At 42.2% G+C, this 14867-nt stretch overlaps 1 protein-coding gene across 3 annotated transcripts in view; it reads right to left on the bottom strand.

Annotated features, from left to right (window-relative positions):
- The window catches only part of SUSD4 (sushi domain containing 4), a 71810-nt gene that overhangs the window by 26819 nt on the left and 30124 nt on the right, over window positions 1-14867 (bottom strand). For all 3 annotated transcript variants that reach the window (XM_063328227.1, XM_063328228.1, XM_063328229.1), the window contains one exon: window positions 3359-3571. In XM_063328227.1, coding sequence (XP_063184297.1) covers window positions 3359-3571 — 213 coding nt within the window. The remainder of the gene's footprint in view (window positions 1-3358; window positions 3572-14867) is intronic.

The raw sequence follows: 14867 nt of genomic DNA, 5'->3' as shown, positions 1-14867 counted from the left end.
TTCCATCTCATAGGAAAGAGGTAGCATTTGTTCCAAGTAGGGCAACAGTCTCAGCAGCCACATTATCACAGTGGGAGAAGATTAGATTAAAGTGTGAAAAACATGACATATTGCTCTTAAACAGTAAATACAAAATTCCTACCTTAAAGCTTTGGTATTTGTGCGCATAACCGTATTAAAATTGATGGAAGTTACAGTCACAACATGCTGTAGATCAACATGAGAACATAACTCTAAGCACACAGATTTTTGACAGGGCATTTATTGGGCACCTAGTCATGTAACTTCATTCTCGTACTGACACTTAAAATCTCCTGCCTCCTAACGAGAAATGACAGACGAATAAAATCGAATTGGTTGGATGAAGAGCTCCAGGCAAATGTATTAGCTTTAAAATCAATTACATTCTGAACAGGGTGCTTTACTTCCTTTGGTAAATAGCATTTGTTCCTGATTAGAGACTGTTCTAGTAAACACGTAAGGACAATTAAACGTATATAACATATAGACATAAAATTATATGTAACCATCCTTAGCTGAATCCGAACTCATGAGATTAATTTAAAGTTAACTCCGAAGTATTGAGTGCTTTTACTGTTCAAGCTCAGCTGGCAATATCTGACATGTACATACACTGGGACGAGCGGTGCGTATAGCGTACCACAGCACACACGGCAGTCAGCCCCTGACTTAAACGGGCAAACGCAATATAAAGTTTATTTCGCCTTGTGATAGCTAACGATGAACAGTAAAACATTAACTTCTTACTCCTCCAGTAGTTGCTACACACTTCAAATTTCTTTTCCTATATCGTTACAGAATTTCTGCAATGAGGACTTTTATGCATGTCATCGGATAGCTGAGAATTACAAACGCTGTTATAATTCTTCCTTAACTGTTCTCCAGATGTGCCACGTTCCGACACTGCCCGCCTCCCTGTCGTGCCCCTCCCTCATGATTCTGCTCCCAGTACATGAAGGGATCGCTCTAAAAAGCACTAAAGCAAATGCTAAGGTCTCACGGATTGCCACGGAACCTTTGCTTAGTATTTCTTCTGAATCAGTGGTTGTATTGCGCATTGGAATAGAATTAATTCTGTCATCTAATTCTTTTTTCCTATTGCTAAACCCTAGGATAGTTTTAATAATACCTGGGATATTATTATACCGTAAATCAGGAAAGTACTTAAGCACTTGCTTCACTAAATCCTAAATCAGGGTCCTACTCTTCAGTCTAAATAATAAAAAGCATTTTTACGTATGCCTAATTTTGAGCACAGAACTTTAACAAGACTAATCACATAATTACAGTTATGCTCAAGCTTAAGTGCTTTGCTTGATCAGAGCATTGGCTAGCAATCCTTTTTAAGTGTTCTGTGCTGTAAAGTAATGATTATCTCTTAAGCAACTGTTGTCACATCATCCATCGCATTCTCATCTTCCAATTTCTTTCTTTTTTTGAAAACACCTGGCTCGAGTGTTGATGACAGTGACACCAGTGCCAGTTTTGCTGTTGACGGCACTGTGATCAGAAACTTCCTCCACAGATTTTCACTGGACTGTGGGGGTGGGGGGGCGAGGGGCTGAGAAGAGGTTTGAATATTCAATAAAACACGTTAAAGCTTATTTTAACAAATGCTGTGGATGACACAGGTACTATTTCAAAGATGCACATCAAAATTCCTAGAAGCTACCTGTAGCCGTTAAGAAAAGGGATTTTCCAAGCATTATAGCATTTTTTTGGTAGTTCAAATACCCAGTGTAAACATATGCTGCTGTCACGCTACACATATTTTTTTCTTAAATAACCATGAGATGAGAGAGACGAGGGCATTTACGAAAGCTGGCTGTAAAAGGAGAGGGCATGATTTTCATATAAACATTATTTTTAAAGGCATCAGGTTACTTCTCGGAAGCTGACCCATGCCACCATTATGACCGGGTGTTATTGTCCCCCATTGCCTTTATGTTCTACACACCAGCTGCCGTCTCAGTGCGTACCCCGAGACAGCTCACCACTGTGCCCCTCACAGCTCTGTAGCCTCACACACGGCCAGGAGTCCCAATTTTGCCAAGACCTCTCCCGCCATCAGGGCAGCTACCTGAAAGACCACGGACTACTTACCGGCTGACTCTGGCTACTCCCTCCACCTCCGCTCTCACGTACCACTTTCACAGAGGACACTGGTCAGGGTTGTTCCCTTCATGTGTACCTCCTGAGCGTGGTCCTCCCAGGCCCTGCTTGCTCCTGTGGTGGCACGTCCCTTCCTCCACCCCTGTCCTGGTCCAGGATTCTCATACCCACCCACCCCGCAGCATAAACAAGTACTTGCAGTTTTTATACACACTGAGTGATGCATGAGCCTACGTAGGAAGTGTGTTTATGAGCCACATAAGTCTTCAACTACTTTTGAATGAAGTCCATGTATTTAGCTGCTATTAAATGATGGAAGGCATCCTGAAATCGAACTTATCTTGTGGCATCTTGAAGAGAATGACGCAATGGCTAATGACTTCAGTGGAGAAGTCGTGACGCTAAAATGCATGCACCAGATTCAACTAATGCTTTTCATGCCTGTTGATTTCAATACCTCTGTTAACCAGAAATGAATCGACAAAAAGAACAAGTTATATCAACAGACTTGGTGAAATAAATCGTTTGTGCTGCTTCGATGTATTTTGGTGAAAATTTACACTTATGATATTCAAATTAACCCTGCCTCTATCTAACTCCTAGAAGAACAAAGTAATTTAACGTCCTAATTATTTAAAGCCAAATGCAATTTCAAAAACGCAATACAAGAAATTTGCTTATGCCATAATAGCCTGAACTATCTCAAAGTAAACTTCTGCTCTGCCTTTAAACTTCTGCAGTCCATGCATATTTGATTTTCCTACTTGAATCGTGCACACATCATAAAATACGATTGTTTAAAACTCCTGAAGAGCAGGAACAGTAGGAGATTCATTACATTTTCCTAGTAAAATATTGCAAAAAGGAGTATTAAGTGGGCAGTTTTAATAAATAGCTACAGTTTACTTATACTGGAGGTTGTTTTTTCTCTCTGCATCAATTTGTAACTAGTTAAGAGGGGAAATGTATTATCTTTTTTTCTTCAGATTTCTTTATGTCCTTTTCAGCACATGTGCGTGGGCGCGCACACAACCTCTCACAGTACAAATTTAACTGACAGATGGGGATTATGGATGGGATGGATGGGAAACTAAAGTATGTAACAAATAAGACACAGTGAAACAGACTCCAGCCCTTTGTGTTTTACGCTGAGACACACAGACATGGTACACGGACAAGTGAGAAGAACTGACACTGGTGAACTGCTTTAAGAAAACTGACTTACCTTCTTGTAGGCACACAGGTTTATCACTTGGTTTCCAGCTCAGGGAGCCATTAAAGTGTCTCACACAAAGTTTTTTTGAAGTACCATTAAGCCTGTATCCTTCTTGGCAATGAAACCGGACTACCACACTTTCAAAGAAGACACCTGCACTGGGTGTCTTGTATCCATGTTCAGGAGCTCCAGGATCAGCACAAGCATTTAGGTCATCAAACCCTATGTCAGACAAAGACACAATCAAACTGTGTTCATTTACTCCTCATGCAGCCGTAATCATGCTTTTCCATTTGACATCTGATCTTCATGGGGGCCTCATCTCTTCCATTAACGACCACTAGCAGCCCTACTTGGGTATGGGGCACTCCAGGCTTGGGAGAGGACCAACCTCCAGCTACACCAGAAATACTTGGGTGACAGAAATACTCCCGTCTTGTCGTGCAGCTACTGAGGAAGGGAAGTCAACCACACTCCTCGGTAGCCGACCTGCATAAAAATAAAGCACTTGACCCAACCTACCAGTGGGGACTGCACAGTAATGTATCTGTAATTACTCTTGGCGACTGCGGGCTTTTGGAGGTCTGGTACAGTCACTGGAAAGAACAATAATGTGTCAGAAGCAGAGAGGAAGAGGAAATAAAGAAAAGGGCATGAAACGTAACTGCCATCCAAAGACATGGGAACTAAAACAGACAATGAGCTGCTGGGTACAGGGAGATTTCGAGCTGGGAGGGAGCTCTACCACTGGGAAAAGGGATGCCTTGATGTTGGATGTATGTGATCCCCCTACCACATTGGCTTGGTGTCCCTACCAAATTCTTAGAACACCGTTACGGGAGAGCTGTATTACTGCACTGACACCCGAAGGGAGTTTGCAAAGCCCTTTACTTCCACAAAATTAACTGTAAAATAACAAACAAAAACCCAACAGTTGCAATCATAAAATGTGACTGTTTATCACTTTATCAAACGCATTTCAATGTCATTTGCGTAAACTGAAGCTTTTTTTACTGCAAAGCAACAAAGCTTTACTGCAGCACTGAACAAGTACCGCATACTCAAAGAGCAAATAGCTTTGCAACAGGAACAGCAAGGGGACAATTAATGCCAGTGGGAGGGATGCCTGGAAAATTTGAAAATCATCGCACTGTAGCTTTAATGTTTTGATTTTAAAAGCATAGTATCGGAGAGCCTCAGCTACTTCCTGCAGGATAAGGATGAAGTGCCTCTGTGGTACAGTCAGAGACAAGGGAGATACTACAGTAGAAGACTTTTCAAAACAAATCTCTGTTTCCTGAGGCCAAATCATTCCCTCCACCAAAGGCCTTGGTGGGACACTGCGGCAGCCCAACGGAGAGCACTCAATGCTTTTGAACATTGAATTTCTCCCTCCAGTCCCCTGGCTGAAGGCTGCTACTGGAGAACACAAGAAGCACATGGCAGGCCACTGCGTTGTATGTGCCATCACCTGCTCCTGCTAGCAGAGGCAGGGCACGCTGCCGGCTCACCGGAGAGGACTGCGCCTTCCTGACTCCATACACGGCTGATTTTAGGTGCGTCTGGGTCACTGCACTGAACTCCCCAACCAGGCTACAATTTCCAGCAGGTGCCCTGATGGGCAGAACCCAGCCCACATACCCAACTGCCACGCGTGTCGGAGGGGACCATCACCTACACCCAGCCTCTGCCCCTCTGCAGCGCTCCGATACCTGGGGTTCTTCACCGAAAGAGGCTTCACTAGCGTCCCCTCTCTTTGCTGAAGCAGCACAAGAGCAGCAGAGCATCTGCTCTTAACGTGGTTTTACTCCTCCATCCACTGAAGTTTATCAGGAGAACTGAAGGGCCAGAGCAGTAGCCAAGTCAAACAAATCTCTGAACTTCACACCCGCTCATCTGCCGCGTGGCTCAAGACCTCCAGCGCCAATTGCCCAAGACTCTCTATTATTTGCTAACACGACGAACAAGGAGAAATACAGTCATTACGTTCATGGAATTACACACTGTAGGCAATACTTAATAATAGAGAAGGGCTGTCCGTTTTTACCAGAGGTTAAAAAGAAGCTTCTTATGCTTCAGGCACCAAACCCACATCCTTCAATAAAGTCAGTGATGATCTTAATTATCTTCCATTAAACCAAGGGATAACATGACATTTAGCTCAATTTTGTTACTTCGGTGATCGCTGAATTTGCAGTCAGGCACGGAATATTATAACCCACCTTGAAATATGTGTCTTTTCTTACTAGCTGCATCAGGGAAAAGTACACACCTGCCTACTACTATGCCTCTGCAACAATAAAATAAAAAAAAAAGGTGCTGAGGTCACATACAATTTGCCAGGTTAAAAAAAATAAGCCAAGCTCAGTTCTCAGTTTTCATTAAGTCAAATACGCAAAGTTAGAGATTTTGGGATTGTCAGGACAAAACCCAATACAGAAGGCAGGAACGTTTTTTTTCCCCTAGTGCAGCCTAATTCTGTGACCCTACTGTCACTTTTCTGGTGACCTCTCACAAGCAAAGATTTTCGTTCCTCCCAGGGATCGTTTTCCAGTAGGTTCATCTCTTAGGTGCTTTTTCTCGAGTGCAGTTTCCGAGCAGACAAATCTATCCCCAAGGGGAGTTCCCAAGAAGGAACTGGAACACGAATGGAAAAATTGAATTATGTACCCTCTAGTTTCTACAGAGCCAGGAGCCAGCTGTTATTCAGCTGCTGAATAAGAGATGACACACGGAATCAGCACAGGATCACTGCTTCCATGCAGCATTTCCATTGCTTGTTCCTGAAGCAAGGAAGAAGGACAAAGCCTGAGGGAACAGCTAGTTAGGTGGATTACACACGCCATATGGTAACTTCTCTTGGTAAGACCATAAAGGCAAAGTAAACAAAACCCCAGCCCCATCTTGTCTCCAAAAATATCAACAATAGACTTGGCCCAAATCTTGGTCCTACTAAAATCAGTGGAAGTCACTTGTGTGGTAAACTTCTTTTTGAAGACGTGTATGATGCGGGCACAGAGCAGTGAAGCCAGCGCCATGCCACCTCTTCCTGCTCTTTGGCTGAGGAGGAGTCAAGGTCATGTGCGAGGGAGCTACGGCGAGACCTGCCTCTGTGCCCAAGTATCTCAACAGCTTATTCAGCTGACAGCTAAGTCCATCACTGAAAGTTTTCAATTTAAGAACAACGGTTCTGGTATGATATTCAAGAACAACAATGCTGAAACATCCCTGAGAACTGCCATCTTCCAGTGGTCCTTAATGAGATCAGAATTGGACCCTTTACATAATAATCCTTTTCATATAGTCTCGTTTAGTTAAACTCCACCCTATCCTGTCAAAAATGAGGAAATACATGTCTCAAATAAAACACAGCTTGGTACATTAAGTCTTTTCTTCTCACAGTCTTTAGTTTCTTTCCTTTTTCAAAGCTCTGCATTTAAAAGCAGCCACTCAAAGTTGTGATATAGTATTTTTATAATGGCAGGAGTAATCTCACATTACAGATGGGATGTCTTTTGCTTTGGTCCCTTTAGAACCTGATGAAACCAGCCAAAACAGTTTTCAGCCAGAGCCACCAGATAAGTTTTTGGAAAGAACCATAAAAGTTACATAAATGGGAAAGCCAATCTTTTGGTTATAATAGAAAGGTGTTATCCTGCAGGAAAGAGTATATCAAATAAGACAAAAAATAACTTAGAACTACAATGGATTCGGTTTCTTTATAAACCCTTCAATGAGTCTTTGGGGAAAAGAATGAAATTTTACTTTGACTGCTGGACTTTTTCTCATGGTTACAAAGAGGAAAAGGGGGGGGGGGATCACCAGGACCTACTAGTAAAAACTGTACAATGCATTTGCCAAATAAAGCAGTAAATTTTCAAGTTACCTATATAGTAAAAATTTAGTAAGGTCAGCAGCCATCATCATAATCAACACTAGCAACAACTTTATGGGATGCTATTGTATGGCTTTAAATCCCTAAAGTAAAGACTACACAATTACTGCTGAATCCGCCTTGAAGACTTTCCTTTTCATGGCACCTTTAAGTGATATTCTGTAAAATATAAAGAGCAATAATACCTTCTGGTGAGGCTCATGAGTACCTAAGGTCATCATCACCAGCAATACATGCCGTTGATACAGAATGTATTTCGGTTGTGGTATTTACCGTATTTCTACTGTCGGACCAACAGGAGGTCATCAGAAAATAGCAACGCTCTAAACCTGGATAAAACAGAAGCAGTTTATAAGGCTTCTTATTTTACCTGAATTACTTGCTATTGTCAGTCAGATAAAAATGATGTCAAATTAATCAGTAGACTGAAAAATAAGCAATGCTCTCCTTGGGGTCTAAAACGAACCATTGTAATTCATTTGAACAGACTGTATTTCTAGAATTCTCCGTTATACATTCTCAGACATATGATTCATCTTGTCCCGAATGAAAAGCTTGAAATACAGGAAGCCAGGGGAAAATCACATATTTGTGATAACAAGACATCATGATAGCCACAACTGAACTTCAGACAGGCCTCAAAAAAAGGCAGGAGGAAGAATCCCTCAGCTCTTCCCATCATTCTCTATTTCTCCACTCCTTTTTCTCAGTTTCCTCTTTTGTTTTCCTTGTTACCCTCTTCCCTCCCCTCCATATCTTACAGCTCCATGTAAATTCATGGTGCTGGTGAGGTGATTTCTAATCTAGATTCGATGGACCTCTCTGCCTCTAAAACTGCTGTATAGCATTTCCCTGACAAACTGCTGATACATGTCAGCTCAGCAATGGCTGCCCTCATTCTTGAACAGAGACAGCACTCTAAGTTCAGTGTTACACGCACAGAGTGAAGGAAAAGTGGCATATAATGTGTAATACTATTGAAGATAGAGAGTATTTCCGGTATTTGCCTTCAGTACGATGGAGAATGGACGTCTCGTAGAGCAACACCTGTATTTGGGGTCACTAAATCAGCAAGCCCACCCTACCTCAGTCGGGGGTGGAGGGAGGCAGAGGCTTTGCAGCCTGTGGCAGGACCAGAGTGCCTGCACGCACACTTCATCAGGAGACTGTAAACACTGCAGGAGCAGTTTAATTTAGGCCAGGTCTCGGTAAAAAGCCGAATTAGGACTAAAGCAGAAGGGCCACAAGTGCAAACACGCCGAGGGCTTGCTTGTCTCGTACAAAGGAAAAGTCATTTTCATCCCTTTAAGAGTTTCTGCCCTGCTTCTGTGAAAGCCGCCCAGGCACAGCATCGTGTGCCTTTGGCTGTTTATGCTTCCTTGTTGTTGATGATGTTAATTGAACCATCCGCATACCCCTGCAACAAGAAAAGGAAGGATGTGCTTCGATTAGCATCTAGCCTTGGAAGTGAAATGAAATTATAAGCCTGTGATTTCATTAGTGAAATGCCTGCTAAAATCTAAACTCTCCTTAATCCCTAAAGGGTCGCTAATGCTTAATCTGCCCTGAGACTTCGGCAGCTTTGTAAAACCCTGCCCTGTTTAAGATGTGAATCACAACCTCCCTTGCTACCCTTGCAGAACAATCTCCCAACTCCCGGCGCTGTTGGATATCCCTCCTCACTCGGCTGAGCCTTATGCAGGGATCCTAACAACCCACTGGAAGAAAGGGAGATGTCCAAATTACTTTGTAGGAGCAACAGAACAGCAAATAAGACCTCCAGGGGGTGGGTACTTTGCTTAAACCACAAGCTGATCTATAAAATCAAGAACACCATTAAGCTTAATTCTCCTTCATATAACCCAAGAGCGTCATAGCAGAAAAATAAGGAAATCAGTGTGCAATGTAGTTCGGGAGCAGCAAAAGCACCCATCTGCAATAAAAAATGAGCATGCAAGCCCTGCATGAAGGGCAACAGGCTCCAAGAGAGGCAACTGCTCATTCAAAAAGCTGAACGCTTGCCTCATTTGCAATTCCCATTTTTTTTTTAATCTTTCCATTTCACGCCCTCCTCTCCCCCAACCCCGGCCTTCCACTTGTGTTCTTCATCCCCCTTCACTCCAGCCCTCCCCAGGCCAACTCACCACCTGCCCTTGCGCCTTCCTATTGAGACCTCCGTGGTGCCAAATCTTGCCCACCACTGTGCTCGCCACCTGCCTTTCTCCTCATCCCAGCGTGCGCTTGGAAAGGAGCAGTCACTCAGAGACGCTCCCGAGAGCGGTGGTCAGCTCAACCTTAAAATCCCCACTCGGGCACGACAAGTCCCCGGGCACTTCTGTGCTAAATCAAACTGACATCTCCCTGGAAAGCCTAAGGATCGCTGCTCCCCCCCGAGAGGGCACAGCAGGGGGAACGTGAGGAGGCGTAAGCAGGACCCTGGTGGGGCAAAAGGGTCCCTCCAGGAGCCCCGCTGGAGCTGCTTCTGCCTGGGAACCTCACCAGGGAGAAAGGGGGAAAAGCCGCAGCGTCAGCAGGGCAGCTTCTAGGGCCCTGCACAGATGACTGCGGGTGTAATAACAGCACCTTTATTTCAGGGGTCCTGCCTCCAATTAGTTACTCCAACTGCCGTTCGGCACTCGGGGATGACAGCACACCCCAGCCGGTGCCCGGCCAGCGTCATACAGCAGGGAACAAGCTCAATTTTCTACCCGTGGAGCTGATCACCGTTTTTAATTTTGAATGTGAACCTTGATTACCTCAACATTAGCCTAACGCTTGAGGAAAACCCACTTACAATTGCTGGAAAAGTGAGATGCTTTAAGAATACAACCAGCGGAGCACTTCAGTAAACCCACAGCAAACTGAAAAGATGCATTTGTTTCTTCTCGAGTGTCAGTTTCTTCTAATTAACATCTTAAACAGCATAGGCCTGTCCCTTTAATCGTAACTTCTCGCAATTAATATAGCTATGTCATCTTTGTAAATAAGCCATTTCATTTACAATGCAAGAAGCACTTGTTGCTTCCAGCCTTTTGTAATCCAGCAAGTCTGACTGCGTGATTTATGAACCCTTATGAAATGTCGTATATTACTGCGTGATCCTCTGAACCTCCCATCACTGAGAGGAAAAACAAAACACAGAAAGTAAATCTGCCGGTGGTTCTGCTGACAGAGCCTCAGTTCTTCCACGTTTTTATTACAGAAAGTTACCATGCCTATCCTGGGGTACGATTCAGGGTGAATAGAAGCCAACTTACCGCCCAAGAAATCCCACAACCTCTTCCCAGTTCCTCGACATTTAAACTGGATATTTAGTTTTCGAACAAAGCCATTGAAAATGATAACATTTGTATGCTGAGGGTTAAACCAAGCATTAGGTAGAAATGAGCAAAATCCTGAAGCCAGACTTTGTTCAGCTTTCTGCCAATATAAGGTGAATATTTTCTTCATTTCCATTTATTCAGCTAATTCAGTTTAATGACTGGTTTTATTCAAGCTGCAAGTTCTGCCAGGAATTAAAAAAATACAAAACTATGTTTTTCTTTTTTATTCTGTGAAAAAAGAAGTAGGTGAGAATGAATTACTTCTTCAATGCCCTTGTTACAGATAATATTTCACGTTTCTAAGTGAATTTAAAATATAAAATTTGCTTAATAAATGTACATTAAGGTCTATATATACTTCAATAAATGGGCACATACCTTACACATCCTCCTATTCCTTATGCTGATAAGGCACTGTAATAAAGATTGTGTTTGCCGACACGTGCTTGTTGACTGGTGGCCCATAAGAATCATCATAAGGAATTAAATATGTACAAATCCAAAATATAAAACATTAATATATCGTTTATGTCAAGTTTTCCTTTTTACTGATTTAAATGAATAAGTGAGCTCATTACTTTCATTTAAATCAACCAACCCCGCTTGTGTTTTCATCCTCATGTGTAACATTTAATATATTACACGTCTAAGGATTTCATTAGCGTTGCAATATCGTTGATGTGGGAATCCAGCCTTAGGTCACCAAACAGGATTAATAACAACACAGAAAGCTACCAATAAAAAAGTGCCAAATAAAACTATATTCCCACAATTTCAAGAATGTTATGGGCCTGCTGTGTTTTTAAAAAGCAGTATCTAAGTATTGTTGTTTATCTGTCCCATATTTTTAGCACTCTGGAAAAAATTAATTACCATTACCACGGGTTAGTTTAAACATTTTTAGTCTAGACAGGCATCCCTTAGGAAATATAGCAAAAAAAAAAAACATAAAAAATGATTCATGAGCTAGTTACTATAGTAATATTTCTCCTAGGCCAATAGCATATAATATTATTCATCACAGCAAATCCAAAGTAATGAAATGTCACACTGTTCAGCAGAGATCCTTGTTTCTATAAGATGCAGGAATCAAACACTCAGAGGCACGAGTTGGGGGGTTGGTATTTACGCTCTAATCAACCACAGACTTCCCTAGATAATGCTATATTTTTATTGCACACAACAGTATGGTAACCCAACAATTTTTGCTTTTCAGCTGTGCTATAGAAATTGATTTTATACTTTCACAAGAACAGGCAGAATTGGATATAGGATTAATGTGTGAATATTGTAATATTAAACTTTTAAATAAAGTGCATACTAGAGAAGACTGAGAGACGAGAGATTAAAAAAGCTGGCACATACTTAAAGCAGGAGAGCAGACAGACACCATTTCCAGCTTTTGCACTTGATTCCTCACCACAAATCCTCTGATGCTTCTGGATGCTCTGACAGCTCTGGTGCCCTACAGTGATTTTTCTCTATATGCACCTACCCGTGAAACCTTTCCTCTTAGATGGGGACCTCATTGCAGCCATCCATTTTTTATTCGCCCTTTCCTCTGCGTACGTTTTGCTTGCTGGTACGTACTTGGTTAGCCTGGCAAAGCTGGGACATTATTTACCTAAAGGCCTGGGAGAGGTAAAGGAAGACGAGGTGGTCTTGCTGGTTCACCAGGTGTTTTCCACCGGAGGACTGCGATTGCGCCTTTCACGTTTGCTTCAGATCACAACGCAAAGCACTTCCACTCAAGCCAAGCTTTTAGAAAGCAAGCAGAAAATATCCACTGGAAAAAAATACCCTGATGGATTTTGGTCCTAGGCTGGACTGAAGGAGAACTTCTGATTTCCTTCTACATCGAAAAGTGACTTTATGTTCCTATGTTCTGCTGCTACTGATAGCATTAAGCACAGGCTTTAGTCTGTTGTTTCCCTTCATGAGAACGCATTCACTGAAGAAAAAAATGAAACAAAGCTGGCTTCTTATTCTCCAAGAATGAGACAAACCCACAAAATAGTATAGAAAGGAAGCAGAAATCCAGTTGGGCACTGATAATGAAGCATTGTCATCACACCAAAACGATTTTTAATTAAGTTACTCGTTTAAAATTCTCTGTCCTGTGAGTTATTCTGTCCATACTGAAAATACTGGAAAAATCAGTAGTAGGTTAAGACGATGCAGAAGCATATTTTTTTCCTTTCTTATTGATTCATAATTGTGTTCCATTTAATTCCTCAAATCAGGCTAAAAACTCCCTTAAAATTTGTTCTGTTCAAACAGCTGGTCAGGAGTGGGACTGTAACAGCAGACAATCCAGCGGTGGGGCTGTCCCTACTAAAAATCCTCCTGTGTTCATTTTCCCGGTGCAGTCCTATCCCAGGACCTCCCAATGGCCAGGAAGTGATGCCGGACTGCCGCAGCATTGGAACAAGCCAACTCAAGGAGCAAAGTCAAAGAACAGCTAGTAAGCGAGACAGAAATATTTACAATTAAAATGTCCTGCCACTACAGAGCCTTCATATTTATCCCCCTAAAAAAAAAAAAATATTCCCAAAAAATGGCAATGACAAATTTCACTGGCACGCACTCAATTTTTGTGGCATCATCAAAAAATCGTCGGTGTGTAAAGTCCCCTCTGGCCCAGTGCTTCCCTTTTCAATACAATCTTGTTTTCTCTCTAGCCAGTTTCCTATCAATTCGGTAATTCTTCTATTAATCCAAATCTTCACATATACTTTCCCCAGTGGCAGTTTATGAAAGTCAAGACGGACGATATCTGCTGCATTTCCCTTCCCAGGGAAACCAGCTGCTGTCTCAGGAGATTAACAGATTAGTCTGACACAATCTTTCTTTAATACATCTATGCTTTATTTTGTATCATACCTCCAAGACTTTTAATGTCTCTACCTTAAAAAAAATAATCTAAAATCTTGTGAATTATTAAAGTGAGAGAACCAAGTCCCTGATTGCCCAGATCATGGGGCTTTCTTTAATCTGTGGGTATTAGAGATAGTGTCTTAGGGCACTACTGAAAGTCACTCCCTTTCAGTTATGGATATGGCAGTGAATTTACGCAGAAGAGGAAGAAGCTGAGGGCAGAAGAGAAACCGAAGAAACCAGAGCGGGAACAGCAGGAGCACCTGGCAAAGGTACAGAGATGGCATGTAGTGACATATAAAACTATGTTAGCCTGGAAGCTGACTGACAGCTGTTTGGATGGTGATACCACTAGAAGATAAGAAAGAAGGAAATGGAGACACAAGAAGAAGCCAAGAGGGTTCCCAGTAGGCTAAAACTGGGAGCTGGAGAGGGACAAGAGGGAAGAGAGGGGGGAACCCTCAGTCCCAGGCAGCAGGGCTAAGGGGGCGGGCAGAGCCTGAAAAAAGAACAAGGCATCAATGCCAGGAAGACGGATGGCAGGACAGTTTTGGAGGCTGGCAATACACTAGGAGAGCCTCCCCAAGGGTTAGTGGCCTATCCTTTTGGACCGGAAGAACCTGTTTGGTTTTTTTTTTCTGCTGACACCTCTAAAAACCACAGACTCCATAAGGTACTCTGCATTGACAACACTGAAGTTGAGACTGTCAGATGAAATCTAATACACTTTGTATAACATATACACATCGCTATCAGTCAGTTGAAAGATTGAGAGTTATGGCATTCGTGTGCACAGATAATAGGTGATGCTGAGCTACCTGATGCTCAAAATATTTTCATAAAAGCCAATCTGAAAATCACATATACTAGTTAAATGTAAAGACTATGGGCTTTTGTTCTTCAGAAAGTATTCACATCCCTACCTATCATGAAAATAGATTCTCATCATTTTGAAGGACTAGAGGAAGAGGAAGAATAAGCTGCTACTAAATCTTTTATGGCACTGTAAGTCGATTAGCTGCAAGCTAGGAAAGGTCTAGAACTAGCAAAGCGATAGTTCTTCGTTCTTATTCAAGGGACAAGAGTTTTAACCACAGAAACAAGCAATTTATTTAAAATGTATTTTTCTTAATAGATACTAATTTGAGGATTTCTGCAGCTTCTCTTTCCCCAGAGTGTTAAATGGTCCTTTTCAGAGCAACAGCTGCAGCAAACCTAGTTAATATAAAAAGCAGGCGGTACACAGATCCATACATATGCTTTGCGAGAAATAGGGAGCATATCCAGATTTATATGTGTGCCAGTCCCCTTGGATGTCATCATTGTGTTTGTTCTTTTAATAACTTTAGGCTCCAGTGATCAGAATAAAAATTCTATGCTGAAGCTAATGCTTCATCCTTAGTTCACCTCACTACCCTGAATT

The sequence above is a fragment of the Chroicocephalus ridibundus genome, chromosome 3, assembly GCF_963924245.1.
Source record: "Chroicocephalus ridibundus chromosome 3, bChrRid1.1, whole genome shotgun sequence".
Classification (NCBI taxonomy): Eukaryota; Metazoa; Chordata; class Aves; order Charadriiformes; family Laridae; genus Chroicocephalus; species Chroicocephalus ridibundus.
Note: the sequence above shows the minus strand (reverse complement) of the source record. Positions and strands in the feature narration are given on the sequence as shown.